The 14,163-nt window shown below is 44.3% G+C and overlaps 1 protein-coding gene across 2 annotated transcripts in view; it reads left to right on the forward strand.

Moving 5' to 3' along the window:
- DAPK1 (death associated protein kinase 1) overlaps nt 1-14,163 on the forward strand; it is a 210,994-nt gene that overhangs the window by 137,827 nt on the left and 59,004 nt on the right. For both annotated transcript variants that reach the window (XM_055578982.1, XM_055578983.1), the window contains exons 4-5: nt 12,019-12,157; nt 13,870-13,999. In XM_055578982.1, the coding sequence (XP_055434957.1) occupies nt 12,019-12,157; nt 13,870-13,999 (269 nt within the window). The remainder of the gene's footprint in view (nt 1-12,018; nt 12,158-13,869; nt 14,000-14,163) is intronic.

A 14,163-nucleotide genomic window follows, 5' to 3' on the forward strand; every position in this document is an offset into this window, starting at 1 on the left:
AGATCAGCAGTGCAGGAAAAGCCTCTGCCATTCCCTCTGCCTCTCTGGGCTCACAGGCAGCCGCTGTTAGTATCTGCAAGCACAGGAAGATGAAGTTCCATGCCCTGAATTACACAGCTGCTACAAACTCCACTTGCCATTTCACTGCCTCACATTTGGTTTAGAAAATCTTGATTTCTACAAAGAGTGAAAAGTTGGACTGCATCCAAATTGAGAACTTCTGTTTAAGAAAACATCACTTTAAACAAAGTTAGAAGGTAGATGACAGATTGGAAGAAGATATTTGAAAATCTTAAGAGATCCATATCTCGTGTCAAAAAGATATAAGGAATGCCTATCAATCATTTAAAATTAAAGCCAAAGACAGTCCAAGAGAAAAACGGGCAAAGGGTGTGGACAGACAGTGTATTTCCACTCAAATATGAAAGGCTGATAGCATATGAAAGATGACTAATCTTTCAGTACGTAAGAGTACCAATCTCACTACTAAGCAGGGAGATGTGGGATAATAATGGGATTTCATTTCATCCATCAAATTGGCCCGAAGTCATGACACCAGCAAGTGAGGCTGTGATCCACAGCACATTCATCCACTGCAGCTGGAAGAACGTAAAACATCCATATTCAAAACTGAGGTTCCTTCTACTTCCTCTTGTCCCGAACCCTGGCCTCCTTCCTCCCTCCCTCCCTCCCCAAAAGTAAAGATGGTCCCAATTCAACTTCATGATTTTTCAGTTTTATGATGGTATGGGAACAACAAGCATTCAGTAGAAACCATCCTTCGAAGTCTGAATTTTAATCTTTTCCCGGGTCTAGTGATCTCCCGTGATGCTGGGCAGCTGCCAGTCAGCCACACAAGGGGAACCGACAGACACTCTTATTGCATATTGTGTTTTATGTTTCAAATCGCATCATGGCTACAAAATAACCTCTGACCCAGAAATTCCAAATCAGGCTATGTGTCCTATGGCCTAGAAAAGCCCTCACATTTTCAGAAGAGGCCAGGGACACAAAAATATTGTTGCCTTGTAGTTTGTAATAGTAAACAATTGGAAACAACATAAAGCCTCTCAGTTGGGGGAGTGGCTGAGTGCATGCTGATGTAAACATTCCAGTGAGCGCCAGGCAGCAGCGGAAAGGAGGACCCCGGAGCCCTGTGCCGATGGGCATAGCTGAGCTGAGATTAACAGTGTCAAACAGCTCGTGCTGTCTGATACCATTTATGTTCTTAGAGTGTTGATGAGAGAATGCTGTGTAGTCCATAGGACATATATAGAAAGTTTCAGGGGGCTAAGAGTCGGACACGACTGAGCAACTTCACTTTCACTTTTCACTTTCCTGCATTGAAGGAAATGGCAACCCACTCCAGTGTTCTTGCCTGGAGAATCCCAGGGATGGGGGAGCCTGTTCGGCTGCCGTCTATGGGGTCTCACAGGGTTGGACACGACTGAGGCAACTTAGCAGTAAGCCCACTGTAAGTTGAAAATGCATTTAATACACCTAACCTTCGGAGCACTGTAGCTTAGCCTGGTCTCCCCTAAACATGCACAGAACACTTGCATCAGCCTGCAGTTGAGCAGTTATCTTGAGCTAAAACTAATTATTTTACCTTCCTCTTCTCACCAGAAGCGGGAGAAACAGTTGAGCATTTTGTAGACATGATGGAATTTGGAACATAAAACGCAATATGCAATAAAGACTGGTAACATGTTACGTTATTGCATACTGGCTGTTGCCGCTGGGCACAGCTGCCCTGCCCAGCATCATGGGCGAAGATTGTACCTTTTATCAGTAGCCCCGGGAAAAGACTAGATTTCAAAATTCGATGTAGAGTTTCTATTGAATGCTTATGGCTTTTGCACCATCATGAAGCTGGAAGATCATAAATTGAATCAGTGTGATCTGTACTTTTGGGGAAGGGGAGGGACAGAGAAGACCAGGACTGAGGAGAAGGGGAGAGAGATAGAAGGAACTTTAGTGTTATACATGGATGTTTTAATTTTCCTTAAGGCAAATATATTCATGTATTTCTTGTATAATATTTTCAAGAGACCAAGTTAAAGTTCAGTCCTCCCTGCATGGAAGGGTTTCTGTGCCATCTACCTGGCTAAGCCCACATCTACCAGGTTGGCCAACAGGGGCATACTTGGGAAGGGGCATGTGAGAATGGTGATCACTTTGGCCCATGAGCCTGAACTTCCCTTGAGGACTCTTTTACCTCCACCAAGGTCTCAGTGTTCCTTAACACTTTTGCCTAACCAAGAAAAGGCTGTTGTCCTTAACTTCCTGTTGCTCAACTGAGACTGGCCAGGAACGAGGGCACTGGAGTCACACTGGATGGATGGTGTTGGACTGGGATTGGCTTCTGCCCACCCTGCCCATCTTCCCCCTCAAGGCTCTCATCCCAGTGCCCCAGGCAGCTCTCAGGCCAGACTAGATCCCTCTGTGTCCAGACCCAAGGAAAATGAGCCAAGGCTCCCTTCCACCTTACCTATTTCATGTCTGAGAACCCACCTCTTCCCCAGATTATGGGCCCTAGGAATGTCCCCCCATTTCAGGAAAACTCTTACGTTTAACCACAGGTGAGTGTGTGGCGTCATTCTACTGTTAGCATGAGAGCTGCATGGGAAGTCCACGCCTTATGATGCCATTTTGACAAGAGATACACAGAGAGTAGCTTCGAGGGTTTCCTCACCCAGATGCCTGTGGCCTAGAGTATCGAAGGCCCAGGACAGCTGCATGGAACACCGACACACTGGCCAACATGCTTACCCTACGTCATTATCCCCATGCATCCCCAGAGGTAATAATAGGTGTTATTCCTATTCTGTAAAGAGATGAACTGCGCCTCAGAAAGTAACTTGCCCCATCTGAGGTCACAGAGTCCAGACTGAAACCCTGCCTCCAGTGCTTTTTTTAACTTGAGCCATATTCTTTCTTCCTTCAGGGATTTCATTCTAGAAACATTCAGAAGTCTTCCTGTTTTTGGCACAACCACCCTGGGTGACATGAAAGAGCACTTCCTCCATGAGTTTTGAGTGCCAGGCATTCTTTTCCATGAGAATCCCCAGAACTCCTTTTAAGTTCTACTTGAGTTGAAGTAAAAACAGAGAACTTATTTGCAGATACGGCTTGCATTTTTGGATGCAGGAGGCAGGACTAATTCAAGAGGAGGCGTGGAGGTTGGGAACTCCTTTGATATTATTTATGTGATTTGAGGCAACAGTCTATAATCAAAGAATGGTGTTGTCAAACCCCTAATCTCCCTTGACATTAAATTCACAGCTGTTTCACAGATGCAAAAAGGAAGATATTGTACCACATCTTTGCTTTGGGTTCTCCAGCTTCAGTTTTGCATTCCCCAAAGACCTCAGTTACCCAGGGAATTTAAATTAGTGAGAGGTGAGAATGTGAAAACCCTTCAGGACTTCCCCTAGATTAACAAGAAAGAGCATTCAACACTTGGTAATGACCATGGAGCACTGCTTTTTAATTTGAGGTTTATTTCGAGGCAGAGCTGAGAAACGGTTGGGTACTTCCCCTCACACCTTCGCACAGAGTCCACCAGGAGAGCTGGTTTTCCAAAAAAGAAGCATCTCAAAGTCTTGGGGAAATTACTTCAGGATGGGATCAGATATGCATTTTTCTCCAACATTTTCTGACTTGAATTTAAAAGTTTTTTATAATAGTGCATGAATGAACCCCTCCTTCATAAGAGAATCTGAAAGCAAGACTAACAAAAAATATCAGCGGATTCTAATTATCCTTCCTTTCTGTTGCATCCTCTCCTTTCCCTGAGTTGCTTTAGCCATCCCATAGTATTTTGTTGCAGCCCTGTGAGCAGTTACTACCTGTTTTGGTTTGAATTATGCCCCCTGCAAAGAAAAAAAAAGAAGAAGATATGGTGACGCTCTAATCCCTAGTACCTCAGAATGTGACCTTATTTGAAAATAGGGCCTTAGCAGATGTAACCAGGTTAAAATGAGGCTACTGTGGTGGGCTCTAATCCATCTGACCTGTGTCCTTATATAAAGGGGAAATTTTAGGCATAAACACAGACTTGCAGAGAGGGAAGATGATGTGAAGACACAGAGAGAAAAAAGGCCATGTGCAAGCATAAGGTTTGAGTGATGTATCCACAGCCAAGGAAAGCCCAGGGTTTCCTTTTAGGCAGACCTCTGAAAACTAGGAAGAAGCAAGGAAGATTCCCTTACAGGCTTCAGTGGGAGCAAGGCACTGCTGACACCTTGATTTCCAGCTTCCAGAACTGTGAGACCATAAATTTCTGTTGTTTGGAGCCATCCAGTTTGTTTATGTAGTCCTAGTAAACTAATACAGCTGCCTATACCTAGCCCTTATCAAATATCCATGTAGGATAAGTAAGAGTGAGGATTTCTATTCGTCTCTCTCATAGTTAATGTGACATTATATTTTCCAAGGATGGCTGCAACTTCCTCCCCTGTCCTCCATGTCCATCTGGACACTTGAAATTCCCCCATCAAGAGATGAATCCTAAATCTCCTCCCCTTGAATCTGGTCGGGCTGTGACTCCCTTTTGATGCTCTGTGACTTCTGAGGCAGCTTCCACCCTGTTTCTAGAGCACTTGCCCTGGAGCCCTAAACTGCCATGCAAATAGTTCACTTGTCTTGAGTCCGCCATCCCATGAGGAAGCCCAAACTACCCCAAATGGAGAGACCACACAGAGACACAAGACTATGCAAGACTATGTGGTGAGACATGCCCAGACAGTCCCAGATGTTCTGGCACCCCTGTAATTTCAGTTTCAGCCACTGATTGCACCCCCATGTCAGACCCTGAGTCAGAGCTACTGCCCAGCTCAGCCCTTCCTAGATTTCTGATCCATAGAAACCTTAAGAGATAATAATAGCTGTGTTTAAAGCCACTAAGTTCAGGGAGATTTGTAACACAGCAGTAGGTGACCAGAACAGTTAATGTACTCTGTGCTTTGCTTTGGTTGCTTTCCTTTAATTAAAAAAAAAAAAATTTTTTTTAATTGGAGGATAATTGCTTTATAATTACCCTGGTTTCTGCCATACATCAACATGAACCAGCCACAGGTATACATACGTCCCTTCCCTCTTGAACCCCCTTCCCATCTGCTGCCCCATCCTACTCCTCTAGGTTGTCACAGAGCACTGGGTTGAGCTCCCTGTGTCACACAGCAGAGTCCCCCTGGCTATCTGTGTTACATGTGGTAACGTGTATGTTTCTATACTGTATCAATTCGCCCCACCCTCTCCTTCCCACACTGTGTCCGCAAGTCTGTCTCTATGTCTGCATCTCCATTGCTGCCCTGCAAATAGGTTCATCAGTACCATCTTTCGAATTTAATTTAAAAAATGGATTGCATTTTTACTCCTGACTGAAGTGATTTGTATTTAGAGCAAACAGACTACAACCACAGCATCTCAATGACTTAACCTAATAGTACTTATTTCTCACTCACTCAAAGTCCAGTGTGGAGGCTACAGGTTGAGTGGCTCTCCTACAAGCATTAACTCAGGGATCCATATACTTTCTAACCAATGTCTCTGTTGTTTCTAGTCCTCCTTGGGGTCCTCTGCTGGGTCGTCTGTGTTCAGGTAGCCAAAGAGAAAGGGGAAAGAAAGTGGAGGATTGCGTGAGATATTTCAGGGGCCAGGCCGGAATGTGGTGCACTTCATTCTAGTTCATGTTGCACTGGCTAGTCTTCAGCTCAAGGGATCTGGAAAGTGCAGATTAGCTGTGCAGCCAGGAAGAGAAGGTGAGCTTGATGGAAGCAAAGCTCTGCTCCATTCACACATAGATTCATAGAATCTTATGTTATCAGAGCTGCAAGGGACGGGAGATAGGCTTCTCCAGGTGTGGTCCACCAGCATCAGGACCCCTGAGGGACTTGTTAAAATGCAGGTTCTGGGCCCCCCCCTGCTGAGCCAGAACCTCAGGGAGTGGTTCTAGGAAACTGCATTTTTCCAAACCTCCCAATTCTTGTTATGTACAGTAGGCTAGAGAGTCACTTACCAGTTCAACCCTCTCATTGTACAGACACCCAAGTTGAGGTCCAGAGAAGTGACATGACCTCCATACTTTCTTTCTGTCCACCCACAGCCTGAGGCCAGAGCTGGAGTAGGGGCCTGTGTGCTGAGGCCCATCCAGTCCGCTTGCCAGGCCACCTCCCAGGGCTCTGTGTCATAGCCGGCCAGGCCCCCGATGGTGTGCCCTGGCAGAGCATACTCAGTTCCTGAATGGTCCCCAGTTCAACAACCACTCAGACTTGCTCTAAGCCACCAACATAGAAATCCAGTCCAACACTGTAGAATCACGGCATGTGCCTTGAAAAGCCTTATCAACTTATAGCCAGGAGTCCCCTGAAGTTTAGATTATGACCAAATCTGGTCCAAAATCAAGTCTTGTTATATCTTGGACAATTCCTAATAAGAGTCAGGGACCCTGAAGAGTGTTTTACTTTAGAAACTGAAATCCTATAGTAATTTCTCTTAGGTCACTCTGAAGGCCCACCTCATCATTAAAGCTGGAACATGTCCTGATGACATTCAGATACAGTAGCTTCAGGGAAGGCGTTGGTGTTTGATGAAAGTCATGAGGAGGAAAGTGAACCTTCGTATTTTCCAGAGCTCTTGATGAAAACAGCCGATGCTTATTAACATGCATTCCACACAATTTCTATTATGATGCTATAATTTAAAACACTGACTCAAAGCCCTAACGAAGAAGGTGAAACTCACTTTCTATATTTACTGTACAGATTGCTCTTCCCCTCTCTCCATCAATCTTCCTCCTCTTAAGCAAAATGTACAATTTGGAACAAAGAGTGAAAATACTAGGGTTTTGCCTGATCTTGTTAACAGTATTCTGCTGTGCAGCATTGGCATTGTAAGCTTTTGAGTTCTGGCTCAAAGCATGCATGTGAAAGTTTATGTGAAAAGATCAGGTCACTTTCTATCTTCTGAGTTGAGGGGAACAAGCAGGGGGTAAATTAACAAGGGATGATTTTCATTCTCCCCACCCTTTGCTGGAATCACTTAGTTTCAATTATTTTGATTATTGATTAAAGAGTTTGTAAGTGGAGGCCCTTGGCTAAAACATCAGCCTTCCCATACTGGCATGAAGGAGAATGAGGATATAGGGGAGACCTTCAGGGCATCAGGAAGTCAGTGATGGGTCCAGGTGCAGTGAGATGGGGACTGTCCTAACCCTCCTGATGTCTAGCCGAAAGATTTGGCTCCCAGCACAAGTGATGGTGTGGACCTCATTGTGAACAACACAGAATTTGAAAAGGGCCTGAGAGTAGATGGAGAGGCTGAGAGTAGATGGAGAAAATCAAAGATGACCCCTGCTTCCTTTCTCACAGCATTGCCACTTTGCTGTCTGCTCCCTCACTCCAGGGTTGTTCCCAGTTCTCACTTCTGTGGTCAGGAAGCACTGTTAGATTTAAGTTACTTAGGACATGAAGACTGAATAGGGCATGAGGTGGCCAGCCTTTAGAAAGGTAAACCTGATGTCCATTGGCTGCTCAGAGTAAACAGACCCAGTCAAGATGGTGAGTGTTGCAGACAGCTATTGCTGTGTAACAAACTACCTTCAAATTTAGCAGGGTGCAAGGTGTGTTCCCTGGGAAGCAGACTCTGGGCTGGAGTAGAATGTACAAGATGTTCCTGAAGAACTGCTCTTAGAATTAATTCTTCCAAGGGAGAGGAAGGAACTGTCTTGCAGCTCAGCCCTGGCTGGCCCAACAGAGTTCTGGAGCCAGAATGACCCTTGAGAGTTGCCCCAAATTGCGCAGGGACGACCTGGCTTTTATATCAGGGGTGCACAAACTAGCATGTTTTCCAAATACAGGTAGCTACCTGTTTTGTTGTTCAGTCGCTAAGTCATTTCTTGACTCTTTGCAACCCCATGGACTGCAGCACACCAGGCTCCTCTGTCCTTCACTATCTCCTGGAGTTTGCTTAAACTCATGTCCATTGAGTCAGTGATGCCATCCAACCATCTCATCCTCTGGCACCCCCTTCTCCTACCTTCAATCTTTCCCAGCATCAGGGTCTTTTCCAATGAGTCTGCTCTTCATATCAGGTGGCCAAAGTACTGGAACTTCAGCTTCAGTATCAGTCCTTACAGTGAATATTCATGGTTAATTTCCTTTAATTTTTTGATCTCCTTGCTGTCCAAGGGATTCTCAGGAGTCTTCTCCAGCACTACAATTCAAAAGCATCAATTCTTCAGCGCTCAGCTTTCTTGATAGTCCAACTCTCAAGTCCATACACGACTACTAGAAAAACCATGGCTTTGACTATATGGACCTTTGTTGGAAAAGTGATATTTTTGCTTTTTAATATGCTTTCTAGGTTTGTCATAGCTTTTCATCCAAGGAGCAAGCACCTTTTAATTTTGTGCCTGCAGGTATGGTCCGCAGTGATTTTGGAGCCCAAGACAAGCCCACTGTTTCCACTTTCTCCCCATCTATTTGCTGTGAAGTGATGGGACTGGATGCCATGATCTTAATTTTTTGAATGTTGAGTTTTAAGCCAGCTTTTTTCTCTTTTTCTTCAACTCTCCTCTTTCACCTTCATCAAGAGGCTTTTTAGTTCCTCTTGGCTTTCTACCATTAGAATGGTATCATCTGCATATCGGAGGTTGTTGATATTTCTCCCAGAAATCTTAATTCCAGCTTGTGAGTCATCCAGCCCAACATTTCACATTATGTACTCTGCATAGAAGTTAAATAATAGGGTGACAATATACAGCTTTGACATACTCCTTCCCCAATTTTGAACCAATCTGTTGTTCCATGTTCAGTTCTAACTGTTGTTTCTTCACCTGCATACAGGTTTCTCAAGAGACAAGTAAGGGTTTATGTAAATAAAATTTTATTGGAACACAGTTCCACTCTTCATTTCCATATGATCTAAGGCTGCTTTCAGGGTGCTTGGGTAGAGTTGAGCAGTTGTGACAGAGTCTGTATTACCCATAAAGCCTAAAACATTTAGTATCTAACTATTTCTAGAAGTGAGTCGACCTCAGGTTTATGTTCCCACAGTAGCCATTGGCTGTGGGCTTCCAGGGAAAGAACAAGACCTTGGACAGCGGTTCTGCAGCAGAGATGAGCCCAGCTGGATGAGGGCTTGGGGCTATGCTGCTTCCACCCCCAGCATTGGGGACAGTAGGTCTTTGCTCAAGGGAAATGTGGGCTGAGCTCATACAATGGTGTCCATCATAGAGGATTAAAATGACCATTGCATTCAATGGATCAGGAATTCTGGAAGGACTCAGATGGACAGTCTAACTTCCAAGATTCCTTCCTTGCTCAATGCTTCTTTGCCTCTTTCCCTCTTTATGAGTCATCTCATCTTCCAAGGTTTCTCCGTGCTACAGGGTGATTTTAGGATCATCACACTTACAGGAGGGATTCAAGAGGCGGGATATGGAAGCCCTGGGCCTGTGAAAAAGCACACCAGAGCTGACGCAGCATCACTCTGCTGTGTCTAATTGGCCAAAGCTGTGATGGACCTGCCCAGATTCAAGGAGGGTAGAACCAGATGCAAGATCACAGCTCAGAGAAGGAGGTGGGAGATGCTGTTACACCATCTCCGGAATGCCTCCCTGGACCAGATCTTAGAGCTGTTTGAACACGTCCCTTCCCTTTGAGCACATCAGATTTCCTCTTCCAGGGGAAATGGCAACCCATTCCAGTATTCTTGACTGGAAAATCCTATGGACAGAGGAGCCTGATGGCCTACAGTCCATGGGATCACAGAGAGTCAGACACAACTGAGCATGTAGGGAGTGGATTTGAAGGGGGAGAGGGGAACAGGCAGGAAGGGGATTTCATGTTGGAGCACAGGTGCATGGATCCTTCCTTTATAATAGTACCAGGCTACTTCCTGCGCCTCAGCCTCATGCCAGACCTGCCTGCCATGGGCTTTATGTATATTTATTATCATAAAACTTCAAAACCCTCAAAGTAGTAAGTCCTGTTATTCCCATTTGATGAAAAAAATGAGGCTCAGCACAAAGGAATAACCTTTTGGCCACAGAATTAAGATTTGAGTGTGACAGGCTGACTCTGGCCCATATCTCCATCCTGCAACCTGCGGTGTCTACCTAAGGGGTGGCCGTGCAGGCCGGAGAGCAAAGAAGCAAAAGGACCGTAGAGTGACTTTCTCAGCATTAGGTGGTTCACAGTTTCCCATTTTTTCCTCCTTTTTGTTCCCTATAGTTGAAGGAGTCCCTCTCTCTGTTTTGTTGGTTTTAAGAGGAATAAAACAAAAAAGTGAGAAGCAAAGGGCTCCATAAAGTTGAGCAGGGAGCCAGTGTGAGGCCCCATGGCCCAGGGGAGCAAGACTGGGAGGGTGCAGACAGTGGTGTTATCAAGGGCCACACCAGGCCCCTGCCCCCCAAGCAGGGCTCAGGCTCTGTGGCTTGCGGCAGAAATGCCCTCTGGCCCCAGGGGTGGAGGAGTCACTTTGCCCTCCCCTCCAGATAAACATCCTCAGGTATAAGCCTTGAAACAGGAGGACGTCATTAACACTTGGAAAAATAGTCCTCAGTTTTTAGTGTGCTAAGAATCACACTTGAGCCTTCCCAGGTGGTGCTAGTGGTAAAGAACCTGCCTGCCAATGCAGAAGATGCAAGAGACGCAAGTTCAATCCCTGGATCTGGAAGATCCCCTGGAAGAGGGCATGGCAATACTCCAGTGTTCTTGCCTGGAGAATCCCATGGACAGAGGAGCCTGGAACACTAGGGTTGCACAGTCAGACACAACTGAAGCGACTTAGCACGCATGCAAGAATCACCTGAGGTGCTTGTTTAAAATGCTGCACTCCTGGTCCCCCACTCTTGGAAACTCATGCAGCAGGTTGGAAGTGATGCCCCAAATCTGCATATTTAAAACACCCCAAGCCATTCTGCCAGTGGCTCCTGAGCCAGGCTACGAAAAACATGGACTTGGAGGATAAAGGGGCAAAATCTCAAACTTCTTTTGTGAAAGCAGCTTGTTTGTCATTATAGTTTAATCTCACAAGCACCAGTTTTCTTATTTTGGATGTAGATGTGGTAGGTATGTTTATGGAGCTGTCTTGCTGAAAGAAAGATAATGCACACGCAGTTATGTGCATAATTGCAGTTAATTATTGTGTTGTGAATGTATGGTTAAACTCTATAAAGATCAACTTATAAAAACTCTTATTACAAGTTCTCTGTTATTTGCCATTAATCACTACTGTGGATTTTTTTAGGGGAGTTTCTTCATTCATCTACTTAATTAAAAAGTTTTGTGTTCTTGCTGTGTGCTTGGCCCTGTGGGAGGAGTGGGGAGCACACACACAGTGGGCCCACAGCCGGGGGCGGACCACTGCCCTCCAGGGATTTACAGTCTGGCCAAGGAGACAGATTCGATAAATCCTCAGCAACCACAGGCATTTCAATTCTGTGTATGTTTGTGATTTTTATAAATGTGAAAGTATTTTCATAGATACAAATACAGAGTATACAAACAAACACTGCTTGTCAGGCCATAGGTTGTAATGTGAGTGTTTTGTTTTGTTTTTTTTTAATTGACTAACATACAGATTTTGAAGTTTCCAGGTAGTCTCTGACTGGGCTAGGAAGATATATCCTATAAATTCTACAAGAAGTTGGATTGTAGGGTTTTTTTCCCAATCAGTGAGTTAAGACTTCACATATGAATATGTTGAATAAGATGTCTGAAAGATGCATTGATTTTTTTTTTTCCATCACATTTCTGCTCCTCCCCCATTTGTGAACCTAGCATATTAGGAGAGCAATACCCAGCTGCTTTCAAGCACAAGCATACCTGAATGCAGAGTTGTCATCCAACAATGAGAAGCACAGAGAATTCTGATTCCTTGCTTAGCAGTTTCAGCATGTCCTCGACGCTATTTTCTTGCCAGAAGTTTGAGTGTGCAAATCGTCTTTGAGAAAACAAATCAATAGGAGACAGAAGCTGTCATCAGTAACCTCTGCTTCCTGGTTTTCAGCGTTGCAGGTGGTGAGCTGTTTGACTTCTTAGCTGAAAAGGAATCTTTGACTGAAGAGGAAGCAACTGAATTTCTCAAACAAATTCTTAATGGTGTTTACTATCTGCACTCCCTTCAGATTGCCCACTTTGATCTTAAGGTACGTTGCGTGGTGTAAACCAGATGAAAGCATATGCATATCACAGCACTTGTTTGTTTGCTGGGAAAAATGGAGGCACCCAAAAGAGATACATGTATTTTTTTTCCTAGAGGGGTTTAACACATAACAGTTATCAGTATAAATCAGCAAGTGTATAATGCATGCTTACTACAGCAGTTCCTAACGATTGTGTGGAATAGAGGCTTAGGATTAATCATCACATTCTAGAATTTTCTTAGGGAAGAATTGAGGGCTCTTGCCAGCCAAGTCTTTAAGCAAGGGTGCTGCTGTTAGTTATGGGGTATTTTCAGCCTGGAGTAGCCACTGGCTGCTTCATTTCTCTCCGCCTCTGGCTGTCATCATATAAGATGGAAGGTATTTTAATCTCTACTCTCTTTCTTGATGCAAAGGCTTCTGGGCTGACTCTGTCTCGCAATCAATTAAGCCAGACTCAGACTGTCTGCTTGGGGTCTTTGTTGACTAGGGGCAAGGCATTATCAGCAATAAAAAAAAATGGGGGAGAGGGGCAGGTCATACTCCCACCCATCACAGAGGTTATGGTCTCTTTGGGAGGGGAAGACATCCATATGAGCAACAGAAGTGACAATGTAAGACTCAGGGTACAGTCCAAAACAGTGAGAAGATTATCACCAAGCAGTGTGTGGTTGATTGCCAAGTGAATGACTCCTGTCATTGGAGCTAGGATAAGATGTAAGAGAAGGGAAGATCTTCTCCACACTTACTGTAGCAGAGCTGTGAAGACCACGTCTGGATCCCCCAGTACTCACTGGCACACACCCCAGAGACTGCTGCTGGGAGCTGGAAATGCCAAAGCATAAATGCCCACTGAAGCAGCTCTTAGCAGTGGACCTGGGGAGATAGTGGATAAATACCCCAGCTTCCTTGTGCTTCAATTGGAAAATTCTGAGTGCTACCATTTCTCCCCAAGTCCTCCAAAGAGACTGTGCTCCAGTCACCCCCACCTTGATAAGACACTTTATGTCAGCTTCCTTCTTTCCGTCTCCTGTCTTCCCATTCGCTGCCCAATATTCCCTGGGGTCCCCTCCCACTTAAGCCAAGTCCCTTTCCGGATCTGTTTCTGGGAGAACCTAAACCAAGGCATTTATTTTTCCAGATGTCCTCTTGCAACCTCTTTTATCCCTACTTTTTGTTGTTTTTTCAGGACAGAGGAAAAACTACACTGCCATCTTGTCCCCAGCATAACATATGATAGTATTTTTATTTTTTGATTGTGTAAAGATAAACACAGTATAATATTTGCCATTTTAACCACTTTAAAGTATGCAGTTAAGTGGCATTAAGTCTATTCACATAGTTGTGTAGCCATCACCACCTTCTATTTCTGGAATTTACTGTTCTTCCAAACTGAAACTATGTATCCGTTAAACACTAAGTCCTCAGCCCTCCTACCCCAGCTGCTGGCATCCATCATCATTCTGTGATTGTGCCTATTCTAGATACTTCATATAAGTGGAATTATACAACATTCTTCTTTTGTGATTGACATTTCAATGTCTTTAGGGGTCATCCATATTGACACACATGTCAGAAGTTTACTTTCTTTCTCAGGCTAAATAATATTCCATTGTATGGATAGACCCTGTTTTGTGGACATCATGTTATTTCCATCTTTGGGTTACTGTGAATAACACTGCTATGAACATTGCTGTACTATTTTTCTCTTTTTAAAGCCCGAAAACATAATGCTTTTGGATAGAAATGTTCCCAAGCCTCGGATCAAGATCATTGACTTTGGGTTGGCCCATAAAATTGACTTTGGAAATGAATTCAAAAATATATTTGGGACACCAGAATTTGTTGGTAAGTTTTCTTCCTTCCTATGGCCATTCTATTTGTTTTTCATAAACATTATGCTGGCAGATTTCCCCCTGCTGCAGCATCATTTCCCTGGTACATGTTTCTGATTTATACATGAAGATTAGACTCTGTTGGTTCACTTCCTTCCAAAACTAAATGTGCATTCA

This window comes from Bubalus kerabau, chromosome 4 (assembly GCF_029407905.1).
Source record: "Bubalus kerabau isolate K-KA32 ecotype Philippines breed swamp buffalo chromosome 4, PCC_UOA_SB_1v2, whole genome shotgun sequence".
NCBI classification, from domain to species: domain Eukaryota; kingdom Metazoa; phylum Chordata; class Mammalia; order Artiodactyla; family Bovidae; genus Bubalus; species Bubalus kerabau.